At 60.1% G+C, this 14,305-nt stretch overlaps 1 protein-coding gene across 1 annotated transcript in view; it reads left to right on the top strand.

The window, feature by feature from the left end:
* Catsperd (catsper channel auxiliary subunit delta) overlaps positions 1-14,305 on the top strand; it is a 39,771-nt gene that overhangs the window by 7,995 nt on the left and 17,471 nt on the right. Inside the window, exons 7-13 of the mRNA XM_026404254.2 lie at positions 2,714-2,827; positions 5,866-5,949; positions 8,646-8,796; positions 9,712-9,807; positions 12,285-12,367; positions 13,189-13,218; positions 13,507-13,683. Of these exons, the coding sequence (XP_026260039.2) occupies positions 2,714-2,827; positions 5,866-5,949; positions 8,646-8,796; positions 9,712-9,807; positions 12,285-12,367; positions 13,189-13,218; positions 13,507-13,683 (735 nt within the window). The remainder of the gene's footprint in view (positions 1-2,713; positions 2,828-5,865; positions 5,950-8,645; positions 8,797-9,711; positions 9,808-12,284; positions 12,368-13,188; positions 13,219-13,506; positions 13,684-14,305) is intronic.

The raw sequence follows: 14,305 nt of genomic DNA, 5'->3' as shown, positions 1-14,305 counted from the left end.
CCATCCTCCCGTTCCAGTGGCAGAGGGAAGCCTGGGGACCTGAAGGGGACATGAGTAATGAAGTCCCTTGGTGGCAAGGAATCCCGCTCCTTCCCGATAGCAGAGTGGGAGAGAAGAACGTGGGCAGCGTGTGTGGAGTCAGTGTGGACGTCGGGGGCCTCCCTCTGCCCCAGGGAGGCTCTGAGGAGGCGCCAAGCTCAGCCCGCGATTGGACGTGTTGCTGGGGAGGTTCCAGAGACTGCAGCAGACCCTGCCTGGCGGACCCCCCCCCAGGGAAGGAGGAGCCATGTGTGGGCCGCGGGCATGTTCCCTGGAGCAGGGGCCCTCCTGTGGGGGTGTGGAAGGAGCTCCCCCAGAGTTTAGTGCAGGAAAGGAGGAGAGGGGAGAGTCCTGAGGGCAGGGGGCGCAGCGGGGTTTAAAGGCGAGCACGCGTGGAGAGTGACAGTGGCTGGCCCCCAGGGGAACCTGAGCAGACAGAGGTTGACCGGGTAGGAAGGTAGCCCTGGTAGGAGGGGGTTCCGTTGAGGGATGGGGAGCCAGGGTGGTGAGTGGGGCCCCAAAGGTGGGTTCCTTTGACTCATTAATGAGTAGAGAGGCTGTGGCCCGTGTTCTCAGGCCAGGGGCCACCCCTTAGATAAGTCACGGGGCAAAGGTTGATCCCACATCATGGGTCCAGGACCCCGAGAGCCAATCCCTGCCTTTTCACCTGAAGGTGAAATGGGCGTGGGAGGTCAGGGAGGCGGAGAGGCAGAGAAAGTGTTGTTTGCTTAGTTGCAGTTGGACACAAAACCTTGATTTTACTTATTTTTATGTGCTGCTGAGGATCGAACCCAGGGCCTCACGGGTGCTGGGCAAGGGCTCCACCACTGAGCCCCAGCCCCCCGCCCCCTGCCCCAGAGAGAAAGTTTTGAAGTCCATCTTCTGTGTTGTTGCCAAAGGAAAAGTTAAATTGACACCCCCCCCAGGCCCCTGATCAAGCCTGCTGGCCCTGTGCTTTGTGGCCAGGGAGATGCTGCCCAGGGCTTTACAGTGCAGGAGAGTTCTGGTCCCTTGTGTGTCTAGAAGGAGGGTCTCTGGAGGAATCCGGCCATTAGTGGAAGTAGGAGCTGGGCGGGGGGCAGGAGGAGCGGGGAAGGCTCAGCGTGGAGAAAGGAGAGAGGCTGCTTGTGAGGGATCTCCTTCCACTCTCCCGAGTGCTCGCAAAGTTATGAAGATGGGGAGGGGGAGAGGAGGCCACAGTGAGGATGAAGAAGGAGCCCCAGGTGAACGGAGGAGGGTGTGTGCTAACTGCCCTGGGCCCGAGGCCAGGGTGCGCAGGCCTGGCCACACACACACCTGGGGCTGGAAGGGAGCTGAGGAGGCTGCCCTGCAGAAGGGAGCAGCAACGGGGAGAGCGGGATTGTGACTGGGCAGAAAATGGAGGGCTTTGGAGACGATGTGAACGGGCTCGTGGTGTGTTGTAAAGAATCTCAGAGAATGAGGACGCAGAGACAAGGTGCAGAGGAGGAGAGGTGGCCGAGGGGCTCTGTCCTCTATCTATGCCAGTCATTAGTACCGTAACCACTTCTTCGCTCAGGGTCCAGGAAGGCTGCTTACGCCGAGTGACGCGTCACAGCTACCGCTACCGTACACAGGGCCAGGAGCTTTGTGCGGTCTCAGGGAGGTCACTGTGTGAAGTCACTGCTAGGCGGGCAGCTCCAGGAGCACCGGAGCCTGGGGAAGCCTTGTAGATATCATCGATCAAGCAAGTTCCTCTGTTCCTGGGGTTATGTGCCTCAGGTTAAGGTGGAAGCTGATGAGATGCTGGCACAGAGGGCGTTGCCATAGCAACCGGGCATCCTGTGCCTTGGCACAGAAGCTTGCCCAGGCACCAGCATGTCACAGCCGGGGAGTCATCAGGGACCCCATCCCAACACAGAACCCCTACAGTGTGAGGCGACAGAAGGGCTTGAAACATCCCAGACAGTAGGGTCCACCCTGGGCGGGTAATGGGAGGCCCTGGCGATGGACTAGGGGATGGTCCTAAGGTGAGGCTGAGGATCAGGGGCGCGGCAGGTGAGTCTGGATGGAAGCGAAGATGAGGGAGGAGGAAAGCGCAGCCCCCACCTTTGTGAGAATGTCTCTTCCCACAAGGGGACGGGCTGCTGTGGAGTGACCAAACGGGAGTGGGTGAAAATCGGACAGTCAAAGCCCAGACAAGGCTGGGTGTCTGTCAGGGCTGGTCAGGTTTGCCTTCCCCCCCACAATAGAGGTCACAGAGGTCACAGTCCTTGGGGACTGAGTATGTGGCCCCGGGGTCTAGGAGGAAGGGGGCAGGTCCACCTGAACTAGGCAGAGTTACCCTGGGTTCCCATGGAGTGACGGCAGTGGTCGGCCATGGGACCTGGGCCTCGTCAGTCCACCAGGTGTCCGAGGAGGGACCGACCGGCCCAGGAGGGAAACAAAACAGGCCAGGCCTCCGGGCTGCTGGGGCTGCCACCGGGCAGCAGAGTCCTGAGCACAGGCCCGGCCTGCGCGGCCCTGGCTCCTTTCCCAGCCCCAAACACCACCGAGTGCTGGTCAGCGGCCAGACAGACATGTCGTGAAGGGCCACTGCCCTCCAGCCTGGGGTCAGCGAGACCCCGTCTCTAGAACGAGGTGGCACAGGCACAGGCGGGCAGCTGTCCCTGCTGTCTTCTTCTGAGGGGTTGTTTCCTGTGTGTTGTTTTCCCAGGAGATAAACAATTCCATTTTTGCATATTCGCGTGGAGAACAGGTATCGCAGACCACTATTTATTCCTCCGAAAACGGAGGAATAAGTTTCACCAATTTTACCTTCAAAAACCAGGTATGTTCAATTGGGCAAGAAAGTGAAAATGATATATGTCCTACCTGTTGTCCCCATTGCTCCAGAGACTGAGGCAGGAGGATGCTTGGCCAGCCTGGGGGACACGGTCACCAAAACATAAGCAAATAGATACTCACACACAGGCACCCGCCTGCGAGATGGGCCGTGGGCTGGCAGAGGACGAGCGCAGTCTCCTCTCTGCAGGATCCAGCTGGCTTAGGGGTGGGGGGACACTCCCAGGAAGTCACACTGGGAAGGAAGGGGGTACGAACATGGCACCCATGGTAGAGCACCTCAGAGAGCTGTACCACGTCCACTCCCCTCCACCCAGACAGTGCCCTCAGCCACCACCGTGGCACCCAGTTCACAGGTGGGAGAACTAGAGTGGGTAGGATCGTGTCCCCTGAAGATGCACGTCCCTCCAGACTTCAGAAGTAACAGCCTTAGGCCATCTGTGTCCTGTGCAGTTACCCCAGACTGGGTGACTGGCCAGGAAGAGAAGCTGCTCCCAGCCCTGGGGGCGGGGCAGCCAGGCGAAGGCTCTGGGGGGACTGGCCTCTGGCCAGGCTGCTCTCTGCTTCACAGGGGGCGTCACGGTGCCCCTGTGCTGCTTCAGCCCCGGGACCCGACCCTGTGTCCTCGAATGGCAGGAAGGGCAGGGAGGAAGGGCAGGGAGGAAGGGCAGGGAGGGAGGGCAGGGAGGAAGGGCAGGGAGGGAGGGCAGGGAGGGAGGGCAGGCAGAAAGGACAGGGAGGGAGGGCAGGGAGGAAGGGCAGGGAGGAAGGGCAGGGAGGGAGGGAAGGGAGGGAGGGCAGGCAGGAAGGGCAGGGAGGGAGGGCAGGGAGGGAGGGCAGGGAGGGAGGGAAGGGCAGGGAGGGCAGGCAGAAAGGACAGGGAGGGAGGGCAGGGAGGAAGGGCAGGGAGGGAGGGAAGGGAGGGAGGGCAGGCAGGAAGGGCAGGGAGGGAGGGCAGGGAGGGCAGGCAGGAAAGGCAGGGAGGAAGGGCAGGGAGGGAGGGAAGGGCAGGGAGGGCAGGCAGAAAGGACAGGGAGGGAGGGCAGGGAGGAAGGGCAGGGAGGGAGGGAAGGGAGGGAGGGCAGGCAGGAAGGGCAGGGAGGGAGGGCAGGGAGGGCAGGCAGGAAAGGCAGGGAGGAAGGGCAGGGAGGGAGGGAAGGGAGGGAGGGCAGACAGGAAGGGCAGGGAGGGAGGGAAGGCAGGGAGGGCAGGGAGGGAGGGCAGGGAGGGAGGGCAGGGAGGGAGGGAAGGGAGGGCAGGCAGGAAAGGCAGGGAGGCAGACCTGTCGCCCCCAGGGCAGGAGAGCAGGAGAGGGGAGGGCGACTTCTCCAACCTGAGCCCTGGCAGGAGGATGGAGCCCTGCCACCACCTTACAGAGCCCACTCCTTTCAACTTGAATCTCAGAGGACACTGGTGGGCGTGTGCACCCAGGGGTCATCCGACTGGGAAATGGGGTGTTGGCCCTGTGACGAGTCCAGATGGTGTGCGCAGCTGGATGGAGTAGGTCGCGCCCCAAGTCCAGGCTGGTGTCCTGGTAGAGGAGAGGACCTGGGAGGGTCCACAGAAGGCCCTGGGACAAGGGGCCATTTCTGGTGTCACAAGCCTGGGGACACAGGACACAGCTTCTTCCTCAGAGGCTCTGGGGGCTCCTGATTAGCCGGCACCTTGATGTCAGACTCTGAGCATCCAGAACTGTGCCAACGGATTTCTGTTGTCTTCACTTAATGTCTGCTGTTCTGAATGCGGTCTTCTGCCGTGGCAGCCATTGGAAATGAACCCAGGGGCTAAGGCTCAGAGAAGGGCAGTGTCCTTCCTAAGGTCACACAGCATGGCAGAGCAGTTCAGAGGACAAGAGCCCCTCAGGCCACCAAGGGCATGGGAAGTTCTGGTGTAACTCAGAAGACACACTTGGGGGTGCATCCAGAGGAGTCTGGCCCGCTGCCACGCTCCCCAACATCCCAAATCTGTTTTCTCTGCCCTACCAAGAAGCCCGCAAAACCCAGAACTGAGCTGGCCACACATTTCATTCAAAATGAGTCCTGGAAGGACCTGGTCACAAGATAAGAATGAACCTTGGGTTTGGTCGCAAACGCGCATCACTGAGGTCCCCGATTATTAACCAAACGGTTTCCCTCTTCCCTCCCCATGCCTCGGAGTTGTTTTCCCATGGACTTCTCGACAGGAAGGTCCCTCCGCTCAGGAACTATCTGGGCTCAGGGCCACTGAGCCAGGACAAGGGCCGACCACGCGTGGGTCTCCTGACTCCTGTCACCGTCTGACTGCCCCCTCGTCCCCTTCCCCCGAAGCCAACAACGGGCCTCTCCTGCATCCACGCTGGCATGGTGGCCTGCGGGTCACTGAGGGTGACATCTGGGTTCTGATCCTCCCTCTCTCGTCCCAGACTGTGGCCCTGATGACATTAGCACACATGGCAAGGTGAGCCGTCCTTGCCCTGTGGGAGGAAGGTGGCAGACGTGCTCTGTGGACTCACTCCCGGAGACGGGCCCACCCACCCGTTAGCCAGGGGGTCACCTGCCCCGCAGCCCGGGCAGTGCCCGTGGAGCTGAGCTCGCAGGCTGATCTGCTCCCGAGTCGAGGTTCCTGGAGGTTCCGCTGCCAGAGAAGAGGGGGTGGTGCAGCTGGTGCGAGGCGCTGCTCCAAAGAGGTCGGCCCAGGAGCTCGGGGTCCCAGAGGCCTCGCTCCCCCACGGGACGGCCCGGACCTTGGTCTCCTGCTGCGGGTGGCTGCTGGACGCTTCTCTGGACAGCCAGAAGCTGGGAATGAGGATCCACCCGGCGTGGAAGACCAGGCAGCTCCTGGGGCCGGGCCACGTGGGGTCCTCCAAACACCCACACCAGAGCCGCCTTCCTGCAGGACCCCTCCTCTGTCACAGACAGGAAGTGGGTCTAGAAAAAAGGCTTTCATTATGGCTTCTAAGATAATGAGCCCTCAGAGTGAGAAGGAAGCACGCATCGTCACAGCCACGGGTGTGTGCACTCACGGGGACTGTCTTGTGCTTCACAGGCAGGACTGGTCGGGTCTTTAGGGGGAGTCTTCTACTTCCATTCCTTGTCACAGATCGGGCTGCTGCTCGTGAACAGTGGGAAGGTAGGCGACTTGGCCCTCCTCCCCGCTCTCTCCCCTGCACCCAGCAGTGCTCCCTGGCTCCCGGGGTGAAGGGCGAATGTGGCGCCTGTGTCGTTGGAAACTCTGAACCCTGTGGTGGATTCACTGAGTTGGGACGATGATTCCGCCTGTGCAAAATGAAGCTCAGACCCAGATTTAGTGGGTTAACCCCAGGTTTTGGCAGGCCGTGAAGGGGGTGCGCAGCCCTGGAGTTGGGGAGAGCCAGTCCCCAGGAGCTGCTGGTAGGGAGATGAAGGAATAAAGAGCCTTGTCCCATCAGAGGCTTCCCACAGGGAGCAGTGGTGAGGGGAGGTCTCAAGGTGGCCCATCCCAGAGAGGAGTCCACCTGGAAGCTTGGACCAGCCCCCAGCCCCGCCTCTGTCTCCTTTGGGGCCATCACACTGCGGTTAGGCCATGTTCCTGGTCCTCTCTTCCTTGCTCCGGGTCTGCGGGCTCCTGTGGTCGGGATGGGTGGAGGGGTCAGGAGATGGGGCTGGGGCTCAGTGGCAGAGCGCTTGCCTGGCATGTGTGAGGCACTGGGTTCGACTCTCAGTGCCACATATAAATAAATAAAATAAAGGTCCGTTGACAACTAAAAAATATTAAAGAAAAAAAAAGAGGTCAGAAGATGCTAGCCGGGCTGGGGCGTAGCTCAGTGGTCAGGTGCCCTGGGTTCAGTCCCCAGTACTGAAAACGAAACAAACAGAAAAGAGCAGGAAAGAAGGTGCCCGACCCGACGGCACACTCCTGAGATCCCAGTGACCTGGGAGGCTGAGGCAGGAGGATTGCAAGTTCAAGGCCAGCCTTAGCAACTTAGTGAGACCCTGACTCAAAATGAAGACTGTAAAGGGCTGGGGTGTGGCTCTGGGGTGGAGAGTCCCCAGGTCCAGCCCCCAGGACTGAAAACCAAAGAACTGTGGTGCCTTCAAGCCAGGCCGCAGGTGTCCACGGCTTTTCCAGGCAAGACCCCCTGGGGGAGTCGAGCCTCAGAGCCGCTGGGAGGCGCTGAGTCGAGGCCTCGGCCTCCTGGCTGCCCGTGCTCTCATGGGACTCGGTTCCTTTGTCTGAAGGCTCCTTCACGTGCCTGTGCCAGGTCCCCAGTGGGGCAGGAGGCAGAAGCTGGCTGACCCTCCGCTTCGCACCAGGGCTCTCCATTCCCAGCCCTCTACCCCTGCCCTTGGCCTCTGGGTCCTTCTTTGCAGTGCTCCCTACAGGGACATGACCCGGAGCCACTGGGCCAGTCCCCTTGGCTCCCGCCCGTGCACCTCTGTGGGGAAAGTGCCAGGGGTCAGTGCGACCCGTGTGGGTGGGCGCAGCGAGCGCAGGCTGAGTCTCGCCCTTTGGCTTGGTGCTTGGTGCTTCCCTGGCTCCTCTGACCAGCGTCTGGCAGTGCCAGCCACAGTCCCTCGCGGCACCGTGGGGGTGAGTGAGGGCTGCAGACCCCCTCTGTCCCTCAAGCACCCTGCAGGCCCTGGAACGCAGCACTTCTCCTGCCCAGGGCTGGTCTGTGTCCTCCAGCGGCTGGATGGGGGTGGCAGGCGGGGGGCGGGCAGACCAGAGCAGGGTCGGCAGTCCCCTGGGATCTCTGCACTGTGCGTCTCCTGGGGGATGGCGTCCGGGTCGGTGGGGCCACGCGGCAGGATGCTGTGTGTTTGCTGCTGGGGTGATGGGTGGTGGCGGTGCTGGGGATGTGCCCGGGCCTCATGCTGTGCGGGCGCTGCACCCGGGCCACCCCCTGCCCTTTCCACTTCCATGCTTCTCTGTTTTGGGGAGCCCCATCCCCAGGCCTTTTCATTTTTTAACTTGAGACAGGGTCTTGCTAAACCACTCAGGGCCTTGCTGAGTTGTGAGACTGGCCTCAAGCTTGCAGGCCTCCTGTCTCAGCCTCCAGAGTCACTGGGATGACAGGCGTGGTCAGGCTGACATTGTGCGATAGGGACTCTGACCCTGTCCTGGGAACTCTATGACGGGCAGATAGGAAGGGGCTTTGGAAACGGCACAGTGGAAGAGCCAGCCCCTCACAGGGATTTTAGGAATAGAAGCTAAGTTGCATGTGCCAGCGATTTGGAGGAGAGAGGGACCAGCTCGGGAAGCCGTCTGGATGCCAGTCCACGTGGCCCCAACGTGCAGCTTCTCGGGCTGCCCTGCCACGGCAGAGCCTGTGAGCAGGCCGAACACCGGGACAGCCTCGCCTGTAACAGCCCACCTCGCAGTGACCAGTCCAGTCCTCGAGGCCTCGATGTAGGCATTTGTCCCTTCCCAGGTGGCCTGGTTACCTCTAGAGGGCAGAGCGCAAGCCCAGCACAGCAGGGACCACAGGGCCCGTCCAGCAGGCAGGGGTTGGTTCCGGCCCTGGGGTGGTGGGCCTGGGCCAGGCCCCTCTCTGGGTGGGCGTCCTGGGTGCCCGGGTGTTGCACCGCACACAGGAGCCCCCCAGTCCCCACAGACCCCCAGACGTGGCCCGGTGTTGCTTGGGAGGAAGAATCTTCCGCGGTGGAGGTCCCGGGCCGAGACCTGCTGGCCTTCACGAGGAGGCCGAGGTTGGAGGGCAAGTTCCACTGACCACAGAGGGGGCGCGTGTGGCGGGGGCCAGGGCCTCCTGCGTGCTGCCGGGCACCGAGTGTGCAACCCGCGGCCTGCCCACACGTGGCTTCTGTCCCCGTGACGGGTCTCTCTAGGGCGTGTTCGTGTACTCGGAGCAGCCCCTCGACCGGAACCCGGGGCTGGCTTTCAGCTACGACGAGACCCTGGATGTCTTCCTCTGCCCCGGCCTGAGAGGCTTTCTGATCCTCTGGTCTGAGAAGACCCTCTTGGTTTCCCCCAACTCAGGTGAGCGGGCTGCGCTCTCGGCCTGCAGGATGCGGGACCGGACAGGGAGCAGAGCCAGGTCCCCTCGGCAGAGCCCGGTGGACGCGGCAGGTTCTTGCTCCACTGAAACCCACCCGTCCTCCCCAGTTCCCCGGCCGGCTCTGGAGGGCAGGTGGGCAGGTTCCGAAAGCCCCAGGCTCCGCAGGCACAGGGTCCCAATTTGACCAGGAAACCTCAGGTCTTCTCTTGGGGCCACAGTCAGTGATTCCGCGAGGTGGGCGGGCTATTGCCCGTGTTATAGCATCCAGGATGGACGGGACCTCCCCAGCAGAGGGACAGCGCCGTGGTTGTGGCTCAGCCCTCCACCACCAGGGATCTGCGGGCAGGGCCTCTGCAGCACTTGGGCTGGGGGCACACAGCCACATCCTAAGGCACAGAGCAGCTGGGGACGTGGGTGTGGCCCCCACCCTGCCAGTGGAAGAAAAGGGCTCAGGCTGGCCACCCATTTTGGAAGCCCACCCCAGGAAGAAGGCACTGCGTTGAGGTTTTGTTGGTGCTGGTGGGGAACCTGGGCCTCCGGCATGGTGGACACACACCCAGCTGAAAAGCTCTGTTTCGTCCCTGATTGACACTCTCTCTATTAAAAGGCCTGAGCTGAGGGCAGAGGCCACACCTGTCATTCCAACATCTCAGGAGGCTGAGGCAGGAGGATCAAGGTTCAAGGCCAGCCTCTGCAATTTAGCAAGGCCCTGCCTCAAAATATGAAGGGTGGGGGCCTAGAGCACCCGTGGGCTTGACCCCTGGAACTGCAGAGGAGTAAAACAGAAAAAGAGCAAGGTCACCACTGGAGGGCAGGAGGCTGGTGGCAGGGGTGGCCCTGGTCTCAGCGCTGAGCATGCTCACGGGTCCTCATGACTCTCCCCTGTCCCCTCGTAGGTCAGCTCTTCGAAACTGTCCAGGTGCACAACGGATCCCAGGTTCTGTCCACTTCCATCTCCAGACTCAACATCTCCATCCACAGCATCACTGCCAGTGCGTGCCTGCCCTACCGGTACCTTCTAGAAACCTCCATGCCCAGCCATTAGCCAGTGACCGGCCTGACGCAGCCCAGCCACAAAGCAGGCACACGGGGAAGACACAGCTTGTGCCTCAGCGAGGGCACGGGGCCAGCTGGGCACCACCCTGGGGCTGCCAGAACCAAGAGCCACAGACTGGGCGGCTCTGACCCCCGACGTCTGTGCCCCGCTCTGCCGCCCAGGGCCTGCCGGACGGCCCTCTGCAGCCTCCAGGCAGGCCTCCGCTCCCAGCTCCGGTAGCCTTGGCTGAGCCTGTACCTGCAGGTGGCCGTCCTCCCTCTGTCCCTGTCCGTCTCTGGATCCAGAGTTCCCCTTTTCACAAGGTCCCTGGTGATGTGGGACCAGGGCACCCCCACGACCTCCTTTTACCAAAGTCACCTCTGCAAAGACCCTGTTCCCAAATGCAGATGTTTCTCAGGTTGGATAGGGTCCAGCGAGCCGGCCCAAAGCCCGCCCACTGAAGCTGCGGCCACCGTGGCCCCAGAGGCTCCCTGTGCCCCGACCACCCCCCGGGAAAATGGGAGAGATCACGGGTGAGGCCATCGCGGGTCCAGGGCGTCTGCAAGGCCACACCCGGCTCCTGGGTCAGGACCCGAACGTCTGTCTCTGAAGACACAGAGCAAGGGCTGGGGTTGTGCTCAGGGGCAGAGGCTCGCCCAGCAAGCACGAGGCATGGGGTTCGATCCTCGGCCCCACGTAAATGTAGAATAAAGAGACTGTATCCACACACACACACACACACACACACACACACACACATCTCAAGCAACTCGCCCCGACTCCAGCGCCCTTGGGCCTGCCGGCTGGGCCACTGCTGTGCTGGGGCAGTCCTGTGCTCCATCTTTGGAGGAACAGGTTCTGTCCAATAAGTGAGATTTTCCAGGATAATTTTCCCCTGAGACAGTTATTAGCTCAGAGACTCTGAGGCAATCAGTGAGAAAATTTGCAGGACCACTTGACTTTTTAAGAAAAGCCAGTGCTTCCCGTTTGCTAATTGTACATTGCATCCTATCCTCTGTGTCCATTTATCTGTTTAAAATTAATTTATAATTAGAGAAATTAGTTATATAAGAAATCCAGGGGGGGCTGAGGATGTGGCTCGAGCGGTAGCACGCTCGCCTGGCATGCGTGCGGCCCGGGTTCCATCCTCAGCACCACATACAAACAGAGATGTTGTGTCCGCCAAGAACTAAAAAATAAATATTAAAATTCTCTCTCTCTCTCTCCATCTCTCACTCTCTCTAAAAAAAAAAAAAGAAGAAGAAGAAAAAAGAAAAAAAAGCAATCCCGGGCTGGGGTTGTGGCTCAGCGGTAGAGCACCCGCCTAGCATGTGTGAGGCCCTGGGTTCGATCCTCAGCACCACATAAAAATAAATAAATAAAATAAAGGTCTATCAACAACTAAAAACATATATTTGTTTTTAAAAAAAAACCCAACGGTACATGGTGCTTTTCTTTCTTTCTGTTTTTGTTTTTTTCCCCCAGGACTGGAAAAAGTGGAACCCCGGCTTCGCACATGCTGGACATAGAGCCCCACCAGCCCTGGTTGGCTGTTATTCAAGATAGGGTTTTGCAAGGTTGCCAAGGCTGGCCTCCAATGTGCCATCCTCCTGCCTTGGTCTCCCAAGGAGCTGGGATTACACCCACACCATCCAATTTCCTTCCCTTTTTTTTTTTTTTAAGAGAGAGAGAATTTTTAATATTTATTTTTAGTTTTCGGTGGACACAACATCTTTGTTGGTATGTGGTGCTGAGGATGGAACCCGGGCCGCACGCATGCCAGGCGAGCGCGCTACCGCTCGAGCCACATCCCCAGCCCCTCCTTCCTTTTTTTAATACTTATGTTTTAGGTGTAGATGGACACAACACAATGTCTTTATTTTTATGTGATGCCAAGGATGGAACCCAGGTCCCGCCCGTGCTAGGCGAGCGCTCTACCGCTGAGCCACAGTCCCAGCCCCCAATTGCCTTCCTTTTTAAGGCCAAATAATATTCCATTGTATGGCTGGACCACATTTCCTTCATCTTTTCGTCAATAGACTTTGGGTTGTTCCACGTCTTGGGTTTGTAAATCAGGCTGCAGCGGATGTGAAAGTAGGGAAATGCCAGTCGAAGCCTGAGGAGGGCTGCCTGTGGCTGGTGGAGAGCGCTTGCCTAGCCTGCAGGAGGCCTGGGTTCCATCCCCAGCACCGCAAAAAAACCAAAAAAACCACCCTGGTGAGACACAGCCCACACTCATTATTCCTTGGCTGTGATCAGGAAAAAGGACAGAAGGAAAAAGGCAGGAGCCCAGCTTGTGCCTGTTACCTAAAGCCACGTGTGGGCTCCAGAGGTGTCTGTGGGGTGACTGCCGTGGGTCACCGGGAGGGCGCTCGCTGCAGCACTCAGAGCAAGGCCACGAGGCCACCACCCGGGTCTGCCTGTCTGTCCTAGATGAGCACACGCTGGCCGTGCTGACCAAGGAGGACACTCTGTACTTCGGGAGTCTGGAATTCCTGTCCAACTCCATCATCCAGGTGGGTGACAGCCCCTCCCCCTCCTCTGCCAGAGGCCAGCTCCTCGGGGCTATTAACATAGCAGCAGCGGGAGGCAAGACCCTGAGCACCTAAGGAGCAGCAGAGCCGGCCCCCTGCGTCTGTGGGTGTGGGAGACGCTGGACTTGGGTTTAAAGTCAGCCGATGCACGTTGATGCACACGTGCGTGTATGGAAAGACACGTGTGCAGGGGAGGTGTGTGCACCGCGGCTTGTTTATTTATATGTGTGCTTGCTGAGCTGCGTGCTCCGATGTGTGTATTCAGTGGGCGACAGGCCAGCGTCATTGGCTGTCCACCACCTCAGCCGTCCATTTTCCTTTGTGTCAGAAACACTCAAAATCCTCCTTACTGGCACTGTGTGTGTGTGCGTGTGCGTGCGTGTGCGTGTGCATGTGTGCGTGTGCGTGTGTGTGCGTGTGTGTGTGGTGCTGGGGTGGACCCAGGGCCTTGTGCCTGCTGGGCGAGCCCCCTGCCCACTGAGCCCCAGCCCCTCCCTGCTCGCACTTTTGAGCCCTCCTCCCACCCACCTGCACTCCTGGCCCCTGCCTAGGCTGTGTCCCCTGTCCCCTGTTCCCCTGGGAGGTCCCCTTCAGTCCCGGCTGTCACCTTGCCCAGAGTCCTCAGTGGGCCCTTTGGGGAAGTCACTTCTGCTGCCCCATCTGACAGGTGGAGAAGCGGGGTCCACGGCCCGGCCGGCCCGTCCACCAGGGCGGCAGAGGCGCTGGCCTGGGGCCTCCCAGTGCCTTGCCCGGCAGCCCTCCCCCACTGCCGTGTTTTCCGTGCTCCCCCCTGTCCCCCCCAGGCTTCCCGGAAGTTCCTGGTGGCGACTACAGTGAGTTAATTGGGTGAAGCACAAATGTGAGGACATTTCTTTGAGGTCCCCATGGTGGCATCCAGGGCTGTGGTGTCCTGGGGACAAATTCTGTAGCTGCCTTTGACTCTCCCGCGAGGCTGGTGCCCTGTGGCCAGGCGAGACTCCTGGCCACCTCCCACGAGGCCCCCCAGGCTGGGAGCCCCAGAGAGCAGCTCCCCGTGGGACCCAAGGCTTTGCCTTGGGGGGGCGTCTTTAGTTCCGAGCCACAGGATAAGCCGCGTCTCACCTCCGACCTGGCTCCCCTAGCTGGCCCAGGGCTCCGTCTGGTTCCCAGAGGCGGTGCTGATGTTCTCCGGGGTGGGGATGCTGGACATCCTGACGCCGCTCCCCGACGCCGCCTTCCCCACCTTGGACCTGCAGAAGTGCCGGCTCAACGTCCAGGCCGTGCTCACGGACCCCGGCCTCCAGGTGAAACAGTGCAAGGTGCACGTCCAGCGCCGAGCCGTGGGCCTGGGGAGGGGCCGGGCTCAGCCCAGCACTGGGAAAAGATCCAGAGCTGGAGGCCACGGCCAGCAGGCCCGGGAAGTCCCCGAGAGGGTTCCAGGAGGGACGGGAGCACACGTGGCGGGCGGGCTTCTGGTCAGCTGAGTCCGCCAGCCCTGCACCCCGAGTCTCCTCAGGAGCACCTCCGGGTCCCTGTCGCAGAAAGGAACAGATGTTCCTCTCATGTTTTCCTTTCATTCTTTATTTTTTATTTTTGCAGCGCTATCCCTATGTTAAGTTTTTTAAATTAATATATTTTTTTTAAAGAGAGAATTTTTTAATATTTATTTTTTAGTTTTAGGAGGACACAACATCTTTATTTTATTTGTATGTGGTGCTGAGGATCGAACCCAGCGCCCCGCACCTGCCAGGCGAGCGCCCTACCACTTGAGCCACATCACCAGCCCCCAAATTTAATATATATATTTTTTAATATTTATTTTTTAGTTATCGGTGGACACAACATCTTTGTTGGTATGTGGTGCTGAGGATCGAACCCGGGCCGCACGCATGCCAGGCGAGCGCCCTACCGCTTGAGCCACATCCCCAGCCCCAAATTTAA

This window comes from Urocitellus parryii, chromosome 3 (assembly GCF_045843805.1).
Source record: "Urocitellus parryii isolate mUroPar1 chromosome 3, mUroPar1.hap1, whole genome shotgun sequence".
Classification (NCBI taxonomy): Eukaryota; Metazoa; Chordata; class Mammalia; order Rodentia; family Sciuridae; genus Urocitellus; species Urocitellus parryii.
Note: the sequence above shows the minus strand (reverse complement) of the source record. Positions and strands in the feature narration are given on the sequence as shown.